Genomic DNA, 15,526 nt, shown 5'->3' with positions numbered 1-15,526 from the left:
AGTTATTCTGTTCAGTCAGTTTTCATCTTCTATTAATTAATGGTTAAAAGTTTAAATTCTATAAGCTATAACTAAATTTCTGTCTTTGACATGAATCAATTACAATGGAATTTAATTTTGGTCTTTTCCTTTTGGTAGGGATACAAAATTTAGTGGTGTTTGTAAAACTCCTACTGTATGCCCAAAGTTTTACTTTGACATAATGGATAATGACTTTCTTCATGAGCAAAAGGACTTTAGAGGCTTATTTTTAAGAGCACTTTATATTATTTTGGGACATTAAACAGTACACTAACTAAGCAACATTTTGATGATTTGAATTCGAGTGAATCAGAAACATATGGGTTGGATTTTTCTTGACACACAAACAGGTTTGAAAAAAAAGAGAAAAAGTCATTGGCAAAATTCAGCCTGAGTATTGCCAAATATAAAATGCCTAAAAACAGGGCTTTTAAATCAATATTCTAATGAACCCCAAAATACTATCTTTGTTTTTTCATCATTAAATTACTCTATAAATTTGTTTTTTTAAAAAGAAGGAATTAATTTACTTGGAAGATTTAAACACATAAAGTACCAAACAATGGAAAATTACAATTCTGGGGAGGTTGGAGGGAAATGTAAGTCTTAAAAATGAGGTTAAAATTTACCTACTAAACTATGTACATATGTGTGCAAAAACAATATATATGTGTTAGAAATGTTCATGAATACCTAGTAAGTCAGAGAATTCTATCTTTACAATTTAGAAGACTGAATATCTTAAGTAATAAAAGATCTAAGCCTGTTTACCATTTTTTTAAATAGTGCCTGTTTTTATTATAGACGCTAGTAGCCATCATGAAAGAATGCTGAACAACTTTGAAAATTATTTTGTACACTGCATAAAATAACTTATCTGAAGTCTCTGGATTTTGCAAGGAATAAAAGGAGACATGTTTGAAATGCTTGCTTTGTTTTTTTAGAGACAAACAAACGGAGCTTTAGAAAATCATGCATAAAGCATGAAAAAATGTAGTAAACTCCTTAAAGTCTCATGACAAATCCATTGCAGTTCATTTGTCAAATTTCTAAAAAGATGACTTCACAAACAGACATATTTTCCACAGGTTCTCTGAGTCACAATGCTGCTTTTTATTTCAATTGCCTTTTGATTTCCAAGATATATTTAGACCTGTTTTCCATTTTTCTTTACAGGGGAGGATAAATAAAATTTAATAATATATCTCTCTGACTTTCTCCTCATTTTGTGATTGAAGCTGTTTAACCACTGGACTGTGGTTTGCTCTTGTTGACATGTGAGATACAAAGGCCCTATTTAATTTTCAAGATACTTTTTTAAGTATAGCTTATTACATTTAATTCACTTACTTTTGGGTGCATATGTATATGTTTGAGAGGCTGTGCATACCATGACATATTCATGGAAAAAATAACTTGCAAGGATAAGTTCATTCCTTCTACTGCATGGGGCCTTGGGTTTTGAAGACAGGTCATCGGGTCTGGCATAAGATAATTTAACCACTGAGTCACTTCACTATTCCTCAAGACAGTTTTTGTTTTGTTTTGTTTTGTTTTGTTTTGTTTTGTTTTGTTTTGTTTTGTCATGTTTTAATACATGTGTCCTGCACTGTGCCAAACATGGTAGATACAACTGTAAATGAGAGATACAGAATTCCTGACACCATGAAACTGACATTCATTCAAACACACAATCACAAATAGGCTCCTGTGGTTGATTAAAGCAACAACTATAATTTCCTATGACTCACAATCTAGTTGCAAGAGTACACAGTACTTAACTCAGATTCTCAGATTCCATGCTCCTTCCATGTTTCTGTTCACTTTCTTAATAGTGCCTGCAGCCATTTTATGCATGAAAGTTGTTCTGCCCAATTCTAGATGGTTAACTTTCCCCTAAGTAGACCATCACTGTAAATCTCTTTATTTACTAACATCGTTTCCTCTTCCTCACAGCCTCAAGATTTCTGTCTCTCTCTCTGTCTCTCTCTCTGTCTCTCTTTTTCATGCTTTCTCTCTCTCTCTCTCTCTCTCTCTCTCTCTCTCTCTCTCTCTCTCTCTCTCTCCCTCCCTACCTCCCTCTTTCTCTCTGTCTGTCTCCACCTCTGTTTCTTAAGATCCTATCCCAAAGCTGAGGGTATAGATGCCAGTCAATGGTAGAGTGATTGTCTAACATGCAGGAAAGCCTGAACTCTAGACCACATGTACCTGGGGAGTGGCACATTTCTGTAATCCCAGCATACCAGGACTGGTGGCAGGAGGATAAGATGATGAACATCTCATTGGGGACCTAATATATTTGAGGTCAGTGGGATACAAAAGCCAGGCCAAAAAAAAAAAAAAAAAAAAAACCACCAGGATTTTTAGTTTAAAAGTGCATTCACAATCCAATGTTGCAAATAAAAAATGGTCTGTTGGATCCGTTTAAAGTAATATCCTGTTTTTCAGTTTTTTTTGCAGGAAAAGATAAAAACAAACAAACAAACAAACAAAACCTTAAATTGTGAACACACACCATTGGGAATGAGTAAAATGCAAAGATCTGAAACATCTGGTTATTTCTGCTTATAAGAAAATAATGTCACGTGTATATTTGTTAAAAGGATGCAGTGACTAAAACTTAGGTACTAGGGGGTCCTCAGTCTCCCAAGGCCATGCACACCTCACTTCCAGATCAAATCTGGTCCCAACTATGAGGGACCATAGAAAAGAAGCTACCAGAGAGTTAATCCCTGCTAAGTCTTTGTGAATATTGATCAGACACAAGGAAGGAAGTTACTAAAACTGACATGAAGTTATGTTAAGCATGGTAACGTTTACCTGCAATCTTAGCACTCAGAAAGTTGAAACAAGATCATATGTTTGAGGACAACCTAGACTTCATTGGGAGACTCTGTGCCAAACTAAAAAGAAGGATCAGCCAAGGTTTTGTGCAAACATGGTTCTTATGCAAAGCAACTGACATTACCTGAATATGTTCTAATGTTGACACCTATGTATATTCTGTTTAGAATATTTGCTTCAGACAGAGGCATATTTCTTTCAAGACTTATTTCTTGTGTGTGTGTGTGTGTGTGTGTGTGTGTGTGTGTGTGTGTGTGTGTGTATGGTTAGTTTGATTGCATGACAGTCCATGCACCACATGAATGAAGCATAAAGAAGAGGGCATCATAGCCCCCAAAACTAGAGTTACAGACTGTTGTGAGCTGCCATGTGGGTGGTGGCAAACAAACTGCTGAGCCATCTCTCCAGGACCAAACACAGGCATATTTCAATTCAAAATTGGGAAAACACATCTAACCTATATAGGGGTGGGATTAATATGATCGAAATCTAAAAAGGCCACCATGCTTCCCTTTTTGGCTATCATCCTGTTAAAGAAATGGAATTTCAAAAAAAAAAAAAAATCTCCAGCTGAAAGAAGAAAGGACTGAAACCAGAGGAGGAATTTGTCAGAGGATCTTGAAGTTTGAAGTAGAAAATAACTTCGTAAAAGCAACTTGGCTCTGGGGCAGTGCTGGGCAGGTGACCACATCTGGTGGTCCTGCTTCATCAGGTATGTCTCTTGTTTCTAAATTAAACCTTATTCTCATGTCAAGACCCTGAAGTTAGACTGAAGTGGGCAGGGCTCACTGGGTGTCTTTGTCTCTCTTGCCACTGTGACCACATAAAATAAATCTTCTCTTTCTGGCTTTTATTATCTTAAAAATCTTGCTTTAAAAAGTTCTTGAGCACAAAAGAAAAGCTATCCTGGCACACTTGACTATTTTAATATCTTCACAGTTGACTACTATAGAAATTTTGAAAAGTACAAAAGGTAGGATCCAAACTTAAACTCTAAAAATCTGAAGTATTTGAAAAGAGGTTAATGCTAGTTTATTTTAGGATCAAATGATAAATACTATAATAGTTTTAAGACATAATTACTCATGAAATATAAGAGAAATAAATCAGGAACAATTAGAAACTTAATATATAAAGGCAAGAACCAATCCCCGGCACTATTTTTTTTTTTTTAGATGTAATCCGCAGAGGTTTATTGGGGAAAGTTGGCTAGCCAACGGTCAAAACTGCTTGTCTACACAGGAACAAAATTTGACAAAAGGCCAGCAAGCTGAGGAGCTTTTTTTTATAGCATGGGGTGGGGAAAGGGAGGAATTTTCGTGTGGTTACACATGATTGGTTGTTTTACATATTTTGAACATCAGTAGGATGTAACACTGGGAAAACCTCAAGGGGGGGGAGGGGTAACCAAGAACAGTGGAAAGTTAGCTAGTTCTTGGAACCACCCAGATGACCTGTATCTTTCTAGGTGGTCAGGAATGTGTCTTCTTGCTTTGGGCCTTCCCCACCCTGAGGCTTGGGGAATGTTAATCCAGCAAGTATCCTCTGATTCAGGGATAATGTCCTCCACTCAGAATGTGTCCCGGGGCAGTGAAGGCCTGAAATCTTACATTCAGTTCCGCCTTCTGGAACCTGCATTCTCTTGCTCAGGTTTAGGGTAAAGAAAAAGCCTATATATATTTCATAAAATGGATAATTTTCCACTCTACATCCCCCCATTTCCTCTAATGAAAGTTTTTAATCATAAAAACTTAGACCCCAGTATCATCATAATTTTCATTTTCTTGACCTAAAGCTCGATATTGATGGCACAACACAAAAGACTGAACAGCATTTATCCTTTCTCTAATAAAAGGTACTAATCTATTTAAAATGTAAGGACCTGTGGTTAAAAGCAAAAGTAAAATCACAAGAGGTCCAGCAAGGGAGGATAATAGGCTCATCATCCAAGGAGACTTATTGAACCAACTCTCGAACCAACTTTGCTGCACCTCTCTATCTTTCTGTCTCTGATCTTAGAGCAGCACATAAACCTCCTTCTTTAAGGAACAGCAAGTCTAATCCTCTCCTGTTCTGCAGAACAACCTCTGAGAGGGAAGTCAATGACTCTTTTAACTTTGATACTGATTGTTCTAGGGCTCTCAAATCTATATCAATGGCAGCCCTTAGCTCATGGAAATAACGAATCCCCGACACTATTAATGATAGTTATGCTTGCAGACAGGAGCCTAACATAACTGTCCTCTGAGAGCTCCACCCAGCAGCCAATGAAAACAGATACAGAGACCCACAGCCAAGCAGTAGATAGAGCCAGGGAAGTCTTGTGGAAGAGTTGAAGGAAAGATTGGGGATCCTGAAAGGGAAGGGGACTCCACAAAAAGACCAGCAGAGTCAACTAACCTGGATCCAAGGGGCCTCCCAGAGACTGAACCACCAACCAAGGAGCAAGCATGGGCTAGACCTAGGACTCCTGCACATATATAACAGATGTGCAGCTTGGTCTTCATGCAGGTCCCCCAACATCTGGAGTGGGGGCTTTTCCGGATTCTGTTGCCTGTCTATGGATACTGTTCCCCTAAATAGGCAGCCTTGTCTGGCCTCAGTGGGAGAGGATGTGCCTAGTCCTGCAGACACTTGATGTACCTGGGTGGGGAGATTCCAAGGGGAAGGTTTCCCCTTCTCAGAGAAGAAGTAGGGCATAGGGAAGAGGGTATGGGGTGCTGGGAGGGGGGCTGTGATCAGGATGTAAAATAAATAAATAAATAAATAAATAAATAAATAAATAAATAAAGCTCTTGAAGAAAAAAGAAGTCTAAAGTAAAATGAAATTAAATTGTATAAATAGTAAAAGAAACAGAAAGGTAGTGGCGAGAGAAGGTGGTGAGGAGAGAGCAAACCTTCAGAAAATGTGTGTACAGCATGAGGAGGGGAAGGAATTAAAGAAAACAAACAAGCTGATCATGTTTCATAGATTCTTGATTTGTTTAGTTAGACATTTCAGGCGTGTCCCCTGGGAGAACACTGGGATAAGTACACACCACTAACTTAATTTTCTCTCCTTTTGGGCCACATACCAAGAAAGAAACAATTGGCTCCACCCCCACAAAGCTGATTTCCCAGTCTGACCATAAGTGTACAGTAGTCTAAGATTGTGAGAATTATTGGGAACTCATTTAAGTACATTTTTTCCTCAGTTTACATTTATGACACTTAAACTTGTTGATTTTCAACAATAATTTCAAATCCATAAGTAGGAAACATCCTACAATGCAACCTAATTGAATTACTTACAAAATTTTTAAATTCGGTATCACAAATAAAAAGTCTATGGAAAAGTTTTTACTTGGTGGGGGCAGAATCTTGCAATAACTTTATCTAGTAACACTTCCAATGACAACTGGTTTTTTAGGTCAGGATTTGGGGGTACATGAGACATTTACTTGATGAACCTTGTGACATAGTTAATTCGTGACTGTCCATTCCTTCCTTGGAATCACAACATTGTATATGGTGTCGCAGACAGGTTATGACGCTGGTTATAGGAGAAGCAGGATCATAAGGAAATCTTAGCACATGCAGCTGTTACTCCTGGAGAGAGACCCTAGACAGACACTAATTGAGTTTAAGTGTGCAGTCTATTATGTCAAGAGAGTACCACATCGAGCAGAACTAAGTGAGTCACATTTTAGATGCAATGTCCTGTGCCTGACTCTGGGAGAAACAAAGGGTTGTGAAGCTTTAATAAAACTATCGTCTGCTGAATAAACACTTTGAAGCCCATGCCTTCTGAACCTACATGTAACGCTAGAAGAATATAGGGCATGAGATAATGGATATCCACATAGAATATTTTGAAATATTTAAAAAATACAAAACTAACATACTGTTGAATAATTATGTTCTACCTTCCTATCATGACAAATGTAATTTTGAGTGGCCTGAAAGTATAGGTTTAAATCATAGGGTTTGGACTCTTTGTGATTAAGGGCTGACACGGTTCTAAAAAAATGGCTTCGGCTTCCCTGCCCTTATTTGATTGTGTCAGTATTATTCCTAGTCTACAGAGGCTAGTCCATTTGTCTGAAAAGTCCATCCCTACAACATCTATCACTAATAGCATCTTCCCTGTTTTGAAGTACTGCCTGTTCCACTCACTCTAGTCTTCCCCCCATACCATAGCAGGCTCAGTAACATCACCATGTGGCCATCACTTTGGGTCTCACCCTTGTCAAACTTCAGGAAGCCACTTCTGCATTTGCTTACTGCCTCTGTATCTCTGCCATAAAAGTACACAGAATATAGTAGGTCCTCGGTGAACACTTGAGTGCAGAAGAATTAGAATTTTGCCCGAGGTCCCTAAAGTGATCCCTTCCAGGGCGATACTAGAGAAATTGTCTTTGACCAAATCTCTCAGCATGTTAACAAGCCCCTGAGATTACTCTGTGAGATCTGTTTCATGACCTTTGCTCCATCAGTATATTCTCTCCTTCCTTGTATTATGTATTGACAGTTCTATTGTTTCCCGACTACATCCAATAGACTTTTTCTTTTTAGACATATGTTCAGAGAAAAATATGTATGTGTCCCCAAAAACCACAACCAAGCCATAGGTCCACATTACTTTTCATGCTGTTATATTGCAGTAGTGTTTCCATATGCAGCTTTAACAGCAGGCTGAAAAAAGTCTCCTGAGAGCAGACGTGATACCTATGCTCCCTACCCATGCCCAAAGCCGGGCAACTCATGTATAGAAAATAGATACAACTTCATGTGTTGACTTATCAATATTTTGTATTATCCTGAGGAATGTGTTGCCTTAGACATAAATAATAAAGCTTCTATTAAATAACACAAAAAGCCATGGGCCTAAGCAAAGCCGCATTAAAAACATTCAGGTCAGGACTTACCATCCCCCGTCTCTGCACAGAGCTGTAAGCCCAAATTGTTCTGTGGATTAATTACCCAATGATTGCTGGTCGCAGTGATATCAAAGACGAGCCAACCCACATCTAAAGCTTGTGTCTTCCTTGTATCGAGCAGAAAAAGATCTGCATCCCTAAGGAGAGAGGAATGAAAAATACATTAAAGGTTTGAACGAAGGTCATAATTTCTCATATGAAAGTGAAAATATTTTAAAAAGCACTCTAAAAGTAACATGAGTTAATTAAAGAGCAAGGAAATTGGTGTCTCTAATGACGAGCAGAAAGACTTCTACTGCTCACCTCCCAACCCCAACCTGGGACTTATTACGACTATCTGAATGTCATTTCTATCTTTCTGCTTCTCTTTGTCATTTCATGCTGACTTAATGGTCTTAATTTGTTCCCTGGTCATCAGGGCTTCCTCCAACAAACATCTGTAAGTATGTACCCCTTAACAAAGAAAGAAAAAAAGAAAAGGAAAAGAATTAAAATGAATTGAGACAGAAATGAAAGTAGCTGCTCCAATTTGGATGAACACGGACTCTCAGAGGAGCACAGGCAGGGGAGGTGTCAGCATCTGTTTTGGGATAATTGATTTATACTTTATATTTTTAATATAATAGTTTTGTGGATAGTGAGGTCCAGAAGGAGTCATTAAGTATACCACTCCATAAAAAGGCAAATTTCATGAGTGGAGAGACACAACCCACAGTGACACACATGTCCTTCCCCTGTGAGTCTATGTTCCCTTGGAACAATCGTGGCAGTGAACAGGAATGCCTGTGCACTAGAACAATCTGAACAATGTCATGATTATTAACATTTGTGAATATATGTTGACTCTTAATTGTGCTATTAAGTTCATGAACATATGTTGGTTAAATTATGGAGAATGGTGCATATTGTTCTTTTTCTACTACTGCAAGCGAAATGTTGCCTGGTCCTGGTATTTTATCTTTAAGATGTCACTTTATGTTAATGAAACAGAGGCTCAAGTTAATCATTGTAAAGTGCTGAAACTCTGCCAACATAAAAAAAAGTTACCATTTTTAAATGGACTTTTCTACTTTTTGAATCCTTTTATTAAAGAGCATATTATGTAGGGAGAAAAGTAAAGCTATGCTATGATGAATTCCATCGCGTCGAAGGTGTCATCATCACTCCGAAGGTGTCTCAAAAATACAGACATTTTGAATAAGTCATACACAGATTTAGAAAGATCAAAAATTGAAGTATTTATGACCAAAAAATGAAAGTGAAACTCTAAATCAACATTTGAGGCACTTCATTGTCATGTCTTCTATTTTACTTGGTTTATACTACTCACTGAGCAGCCAGAGAAATTAAAATAAGTGAATACGACAATCAGATCACCTAGTTATCAAATATCGCACCATAAGTATTCAAAGTGCTTAGCAGAGAAAGGCTGCAGACTCGCTGAAGTCTGATGCAGGATGTAGTTTGACATATTACAGACTTTCTGATGAGCAGGAAGTGCAAGGCAGCAAGGTTCACCTCGTCACACGTTTCAGGACCCATTTCACTCATTCACACTAGACAACATCAATCAATTTTTTTTCCTCTCCTAACTTGGGAAAGCCACCAAATATACAGAATAAGTAAAACATCAAAAAATTAGGATTTCTCATAGTTTTAAGCAATTTGAAGTTGTAATCTTTTTAACTAACCACTCTACTCAAGTCACCGCACCTTGGAAAAGACTCAAAGGCTACAGGGATTTCAAGATTGCTCCATTTTTGAAATATGATATCATTCCAATCATTCCTTTAAAGCTGATGGCCCCAATGATTAAAGCACCTGAAAATTATAGATTAAAAAGAGGTAGCTTTGGATGTATAGTATATGTATGTGCACATGCTTGTGTACATATGTCCATGTAAGTGTACGTGCATGAATTTGGAGGACAAAACTTGACGTCATGTATTTCCTCCATCACTATGTTGTTTTCTGAGATGGGATCTCTCCCGAGCCTAGAGATCACTTACTCTAAGGGTCTGGCCAGGGTGACGCAGGGGTGCGCCTGCTTCTGCCCCTCAGCACTGAGATTGCCACTGTGCATCACCTCACCCGGCTTTTCATTTGTATTTTTTGACACGGGTATGAGGGTCCAGACTCAAGTCTTCAGGCTTAAGTGGCAAACACTTTACCAACAATGATGTCTCCCAGTGCCCTCAAAAAGATAATTTTGATAGGTTATAATAATTTGATAATTTGATAGGTTTGATAGGTTAAATCAACAAAGGTAAGCATTTAGGTGATATTTTCTATTATTTTTAAAATGTATTATATCATCTTTCCATAGAATATAAAACATCTAAAGTCAAGTCACAAACCTTTCTAATGTGCCCATCATTGTTAATAACTATAGATTTAATGTATATGTATGGGGAAAACCATGCCACAGGACTGTAAGCTCGAAGTGTCTGCATTTTTTCAGTGACAAATCGCAATGCACCAGACAACAAATCCAAAAAGGATGGTTTCAAAAACCATGCATTCTAGTTCACCTCTGAAGGGTTTGGATAGTCAATTCCTGGGGATTATTTAATTTTCTCTACAAAGAACTTTTAACACTAAGAATAGTTTTTAAAAGTCTTCTTATCATTTCCCATGAGCAGTATACAATAAACCTGTTACATTTCACTGTTTTCCTGGGGATCGAACTTAGGACCTCATGCATGCTAGTCAAGAGCTCTGGCACTGTGCCAGTGCTTTGACTGAAAGAGAATAAATTCTTGTTGCTTTAAGGTACCCCAGACTTTTGGTGGTTTGCTATAGCAACTTCAAGGACTTCATACACTCATTGAATTAGAAGATTCCCACGTGAAACAGAGAGCTCACTAATATAAAGAACTGAGGAAAATAGGAAGAAAGAAAGCATGTCTATAAGCTCCGTGGGCAGTGAGGCTCTCAGTGGACGGCAGGAAACATTAACGGCGGTTTAGAAATCCAATTGCAATTGGCTGAGAAGTGAATGAGAAAGTGACAGGACTGGAGAAGAAAAATGGTGTGTAATTTGGGGCGTGGGGGTAAGGGACAACAGAATCTAGTAGGAGAGGTTCTCCATTAAATGATTAATAATGTTAATAATGTTGCTTATATAATGCATTTAAATATATACTCGTAAGACGAAGTGTCTACCATGTTAACACAAGATAATCTTGGGTAGACGATATTGGATCTCCTTGAAAACCAGCATGTACTCTCTCCATATTATCTCTCTCCACATGTTATCTCTCCATAGCACTGCACTTGGAGTTCAGATACAAAGTTTCTTTATGAATCAAATCACTTGACAAGAAGCAGGGGAGAAGCTAATATGCTTGCTTTTGGTCATAAACTAACGATTACAGTAACGTTTGAACTGCTTTTATTGCTGTGTCCTTTTGTCCTTCCAACAGACAGCATTTACACTTGCATTTTCTGCATTGTTCTATGAAAGGTACTGTATGACATACTTGTGGATAATGTATTTCCTTGCTTCCTTCTCAATGCAACGGACACACATTTCACATTGATATCTTCCCACAACCTAAAGGGGGGGGGGTGTAAGATTTTTGGATCCTCTGTGTCTTGGTTAGAGTTTCCATTGCAGTGATAAAACACTGTGATCAAAAGAAATTTGCAGAATAAAGATTTCATATTCTAGCAAAACGACTCTACCAGCTGGAGGACAAATATCCAAACTCGTGCTCCTATAAGGGACATTTTGTGCTAAAACAGAGTGTGGCCAAGAGCTTGGAGAACCTGCGAGGACATTGACTGTTCTGCTTCCTCTCTACAAGGCACAGTCCCATCTCCACACTGCCCAGGCTTTCTTGAACTGAGACTCTTTTATCCTCTTTTATGACTATTTTTCTTTGAATAATTTATCAGTTTTAGGAAAATAATAATTCACTTACACGACATCCATATCATGGTTTCTGAGGAAAGAAAATTACTGGGTCAGGAACTCAAAATTAGTGGCATAATCAGTGACCAAACAAAAAATCCTCATCTGTCTCATCACATAAATATTGCCACTACACTCCTGAGGAATTAATCTAGCACTGATCTCATTAACTAAACATGTCACAATAACAAATTATAGTTTCTGAACTTTGTCTTAAAGTTAGAAGTTTGCCCAGTCCCCAGTGGATGCATCTACCAGACACTCCGACACCTAAGCCTCAGGGAACACAGCAGAAGAGTGGATACAGAGATTGTAAGAGGATCATGGAGTTTACGGTGAGATGCTGTAATGCTGGAAGCTGCGTTCTCAAAGTTGCACCAATTTGACTGCCTAAACATGAGCCAAACAAGGATGACATAAATGGATTTGCTAACGAGGAAGGGGAAGCCCCAACGGCCTCAACCCTACACAAAGAATAGATAGGCAAAGAGTGGGAGAAATAGTTTTTCTGGGCAAAGGATTAGAGTTGGTTATCCAATACCAAATAGTCAGCCCTGAAAGCATACATACAAGAAGCATTAGACACACTGAGTAGGTTGTATATAAGAATGAATGTATATAAGAATGAATATATATACATATGTGTGTTTATGTTATATTTATATATATACATTGTATATGTAGATATATATAGTAGGTTGTATTTAGAAATATATTATATGTACTATATTATACATATATTTATATATAAGATTTTTGTATACATTTATATATTTAGATTTTATATTATGATATTATATATAACATATATTCCTAAATACAGTCTATATATATGTACTATATATACATATATGCATATAACAACAATGAAAAATGCCATGAACTTGAAACACAGCAGGAGTAGGATATGGGAGAACTTTACGGGAAGAAAGGAAAGGGAAAATGATCTAATTATATTATAATCTCAAAATGAAAGAAAAATATGGAAAAGGGTAAATTTTAGATTGTGTGCTGTTTTTAGATGTTTTTAGATGACCCTTACTATTTCATATGAAACAAACATGGACTTCTAAAATTCTGAAAATCATAAGAGTGTCAGTATCCCAGGATATCTGATTCTCTGTCATATTTTAAATATTGAAATAAAAAAATGAACACTTGGGATCAGATCATTTGTTGTTGGTTAAAGGAGATGCCCGGGGTCTTTTAGAAGGTTTAGCAGGACCCACTATACAAACTCAGCGTAACCACACATCCAGTGTCTGTAGTATACACCCAGATCCCACTCCATCCCCATTACTGTGACAACCAAAAATACATTCAGACACTGACAGATGTTCCCTAGGGAGCCATGTGGCCCCAGTTGAGAACTGTTGATAGAACAGAGCTTGATCCCTGGATACCAAGAAATGTAAGCTGTGATTAACTGCTGTCCTGCACTGGCAGGATCAACTCAGTGTCCTTCGAGAGTCCTTCTCTGTTCTGCTATCTCATGAGGCCAGGAAATCTTCCAGTGTAGAAGCTGTCAACAGACATTTATTTGAAAGAATGTCCACAGAAGAATCCCAAATCTTAAAGGAGCAAAAAGGGGGAGAGATAGTGTAAATGGGAATCTGACTGTGGACAGAAATGATGACAACCGAGATAAATACACCAAGGAGTGAAGGCAGTCTCGCCTAAAATGTTTGTGCAGTGGAGTACAGAAATGTATGCCCATAGGGCAGTGGACTCCTAGAAAGCTCATTTGTGTGTGTGTGTGTGTGTGTGTGTGTGTGTGTGTGTGTGTATCTGTGCACAGCTTTTAATTCAAATGTAACACTTTAGTACAGCACCAGACACGTGTGTCTGTTAAATGTACATCACTACCTTTGGTGCTGTTAATCATTTCGTTTGTATAATATGATTTAATTAATAACATATTTAGGCCTTTTAACATTTTAATGTGTAGTATTTCCTTCATCCGCCTATAAAAAGTTTCTATCCACCCTGAACGGTAAGCCCCGGAGCCTTCCCCTGAAGCCCGTCCCCCACCCACATGAAGAACTCATTTCCCTTCCTTCACATTTCCACATCACTTAGTGCATACTTACATCATAGTTCTTAGCACATTGTATTATTGTTATTAAAGTCTGTGTGAGGCGAGCTGTCTACATCCCGTGTCCCCCAGGCTATGAGCTTTTTGAGATCTTATTTACTCTGCCTTAGGTCCTCTGTGCTTGCTCAACAAAAGCGTGCGTGTGGCGTTCAGCTGCATGATCTGGAAAATTTAATAGTGTGGAAACCTCATTTCTCAATAATGTCAATATATGAGGTGTGACTGAAGAGCGGTAGGTTCTCTATATGAGATTTGAAGTTGTTGGTTTTATATAAAATGATTAAAATAAATGAAATGATAGAAAAATGTGTTACCTCTTTAGCAGGAAAAATAAAGACTTGGATACCGATCCGAACTTTAAATTGCACACATTTAAATGTGCGTAAGCATAAATCAGGAATGGAAGAGATGGTAGGAATAAAATCTATACTGTAAAGAGCTGTAGGTTGTGTAGGAGAAACAAGAGGGGAGATAGATGACTTATGGCTCTGTGCACGTCTCAGTGTGATTCCTTAACACTGATGGAGGATTCACAAGCTAGCTGGCTAATAGATCAGCTGAGGTAGCGAACATGAAACATATCCAAACATCAGTCTCAGTGATAGCAAAGTTTCCACACACACACATGAAGGCAGGACCTTAGGTACAGTGAGTTCCCATATTAGACAATGCGTATTTGTTATTAAATGCACTGAACTAAAAAGTACAATCTATAAGAATTCAACTGCTTCTGAGATTTCCTGAAAATGCTACATTAAAATTTTACAGTTCTGAAGCTGGAGAGATGGCTCAGTGGTTAAGAGCACTGGCTGCTCTTCCTGAGGTCCTGAGTTCAATTCTCAGCAACCACATTGTGGCTCACAACCATCTGTAATGGGATCTGATGCCCTCTTCTGGTGTGTCTGAAGACAGCGACAGTGCACTCACATAAATAAAATAAATAAATAAATCTTTTTGTAAAAATGTATAATTCTGGTGATAAAAGCTTTAAGAGGTGACATACATTTTGAAAATATAAGAAATAACTATTTTCCTTTCCTACCTCTATTTTAGTTATTTAAGGAACAGCAGGTATATATGCATGTGCGCATATATATAACAAGCTACATACAATAAATGATTTTGTAGATGTGTTTGAATTTTAAAATTACTTTTTGTATTGCAATTCTTTCTCTTTTCACTGTGATCATATATTGTGGAATGTGGTTTTTTACCTTGGTTCTTGTCCCACAGAATTAAAGTCAGATTAGCATGAAAAAAATTTCAATAAAATAAAGAGAAAATATTAGTTCTTAATTTTTATTGGGGAAAATTCCTTTCATAGCTTGGAAAATACAAGAGAAACTAATTTTTAAATCCAAACACTTTGGCATTCATCTTTACTGAGTAGCAGTTGGGAAGTCTACTCAGCTTATATATAATATAAAGTTATTTCCCTCTATCCCTCTCTCTCTCTCTTTCCCTCTTCTTCATGTGTGTGTGCAAAAACATCGTAATCACACAAAATAATTGGCTTGTATTGGTCAGCTTTCCATCACTACAATGAAATATTTAAAATAATAGACATATAAATAGAAAAGAGTTATCTGGACTTGTGATTTTATTACTTCCAGTCCCGATCAAGTAGCCCAGTAAATACCACTGGAGCCATGTATGAAGGAATACATTGTGGTAAGGTCCTGTGGCTGAACAAAGTACACATTAGTCATGAGTTGATGCATGGACAGACAT

At 37.5% G+C, this 15,526-nt stretch overlaps 1 protein-coding gene across 1 annotated transcript in view; it reads right to left on the bottom strand.

Annotated features, from left to right (window-relative positions):
* The window catches only part of Bmp5 (bone morphogenetic protein 5), a 134,168-nt gene that overhangs the window by 59,232 nt on the left and 59,410 nt on the right, over positions 1-15,526 (bottom strand). The window contains exon 3 of the mRNA XM_034508958.2: positions 7,773-7,921. Coding sequence (XP_034364849.1) covers positions 7,773-7,921 — 149 coding nt within the window. The remainder of the gene's footprint in view (positions 1-7,772; positions 7,922-15,526) is intronic.

The sequence above is a fragment of the Arvicanthis niloticus genome, chromosome 7 (genome assembly GCF_011762505.2).
Source record: "Arvicanthis niloticus isolate mArvNil1 chromosome 7, mArvNil1.pat.X, whole genome shotgun sequence".
Lineage (NCBI taxonomy): Eukaryota > Metazoa > Chordata > Mammalia > Rodentia > Muridae > Arvicanthis > Arvicanthis niloticus.
This window is presented reverse-complemented; position numbering and strand designations above follow the sequence as displayed.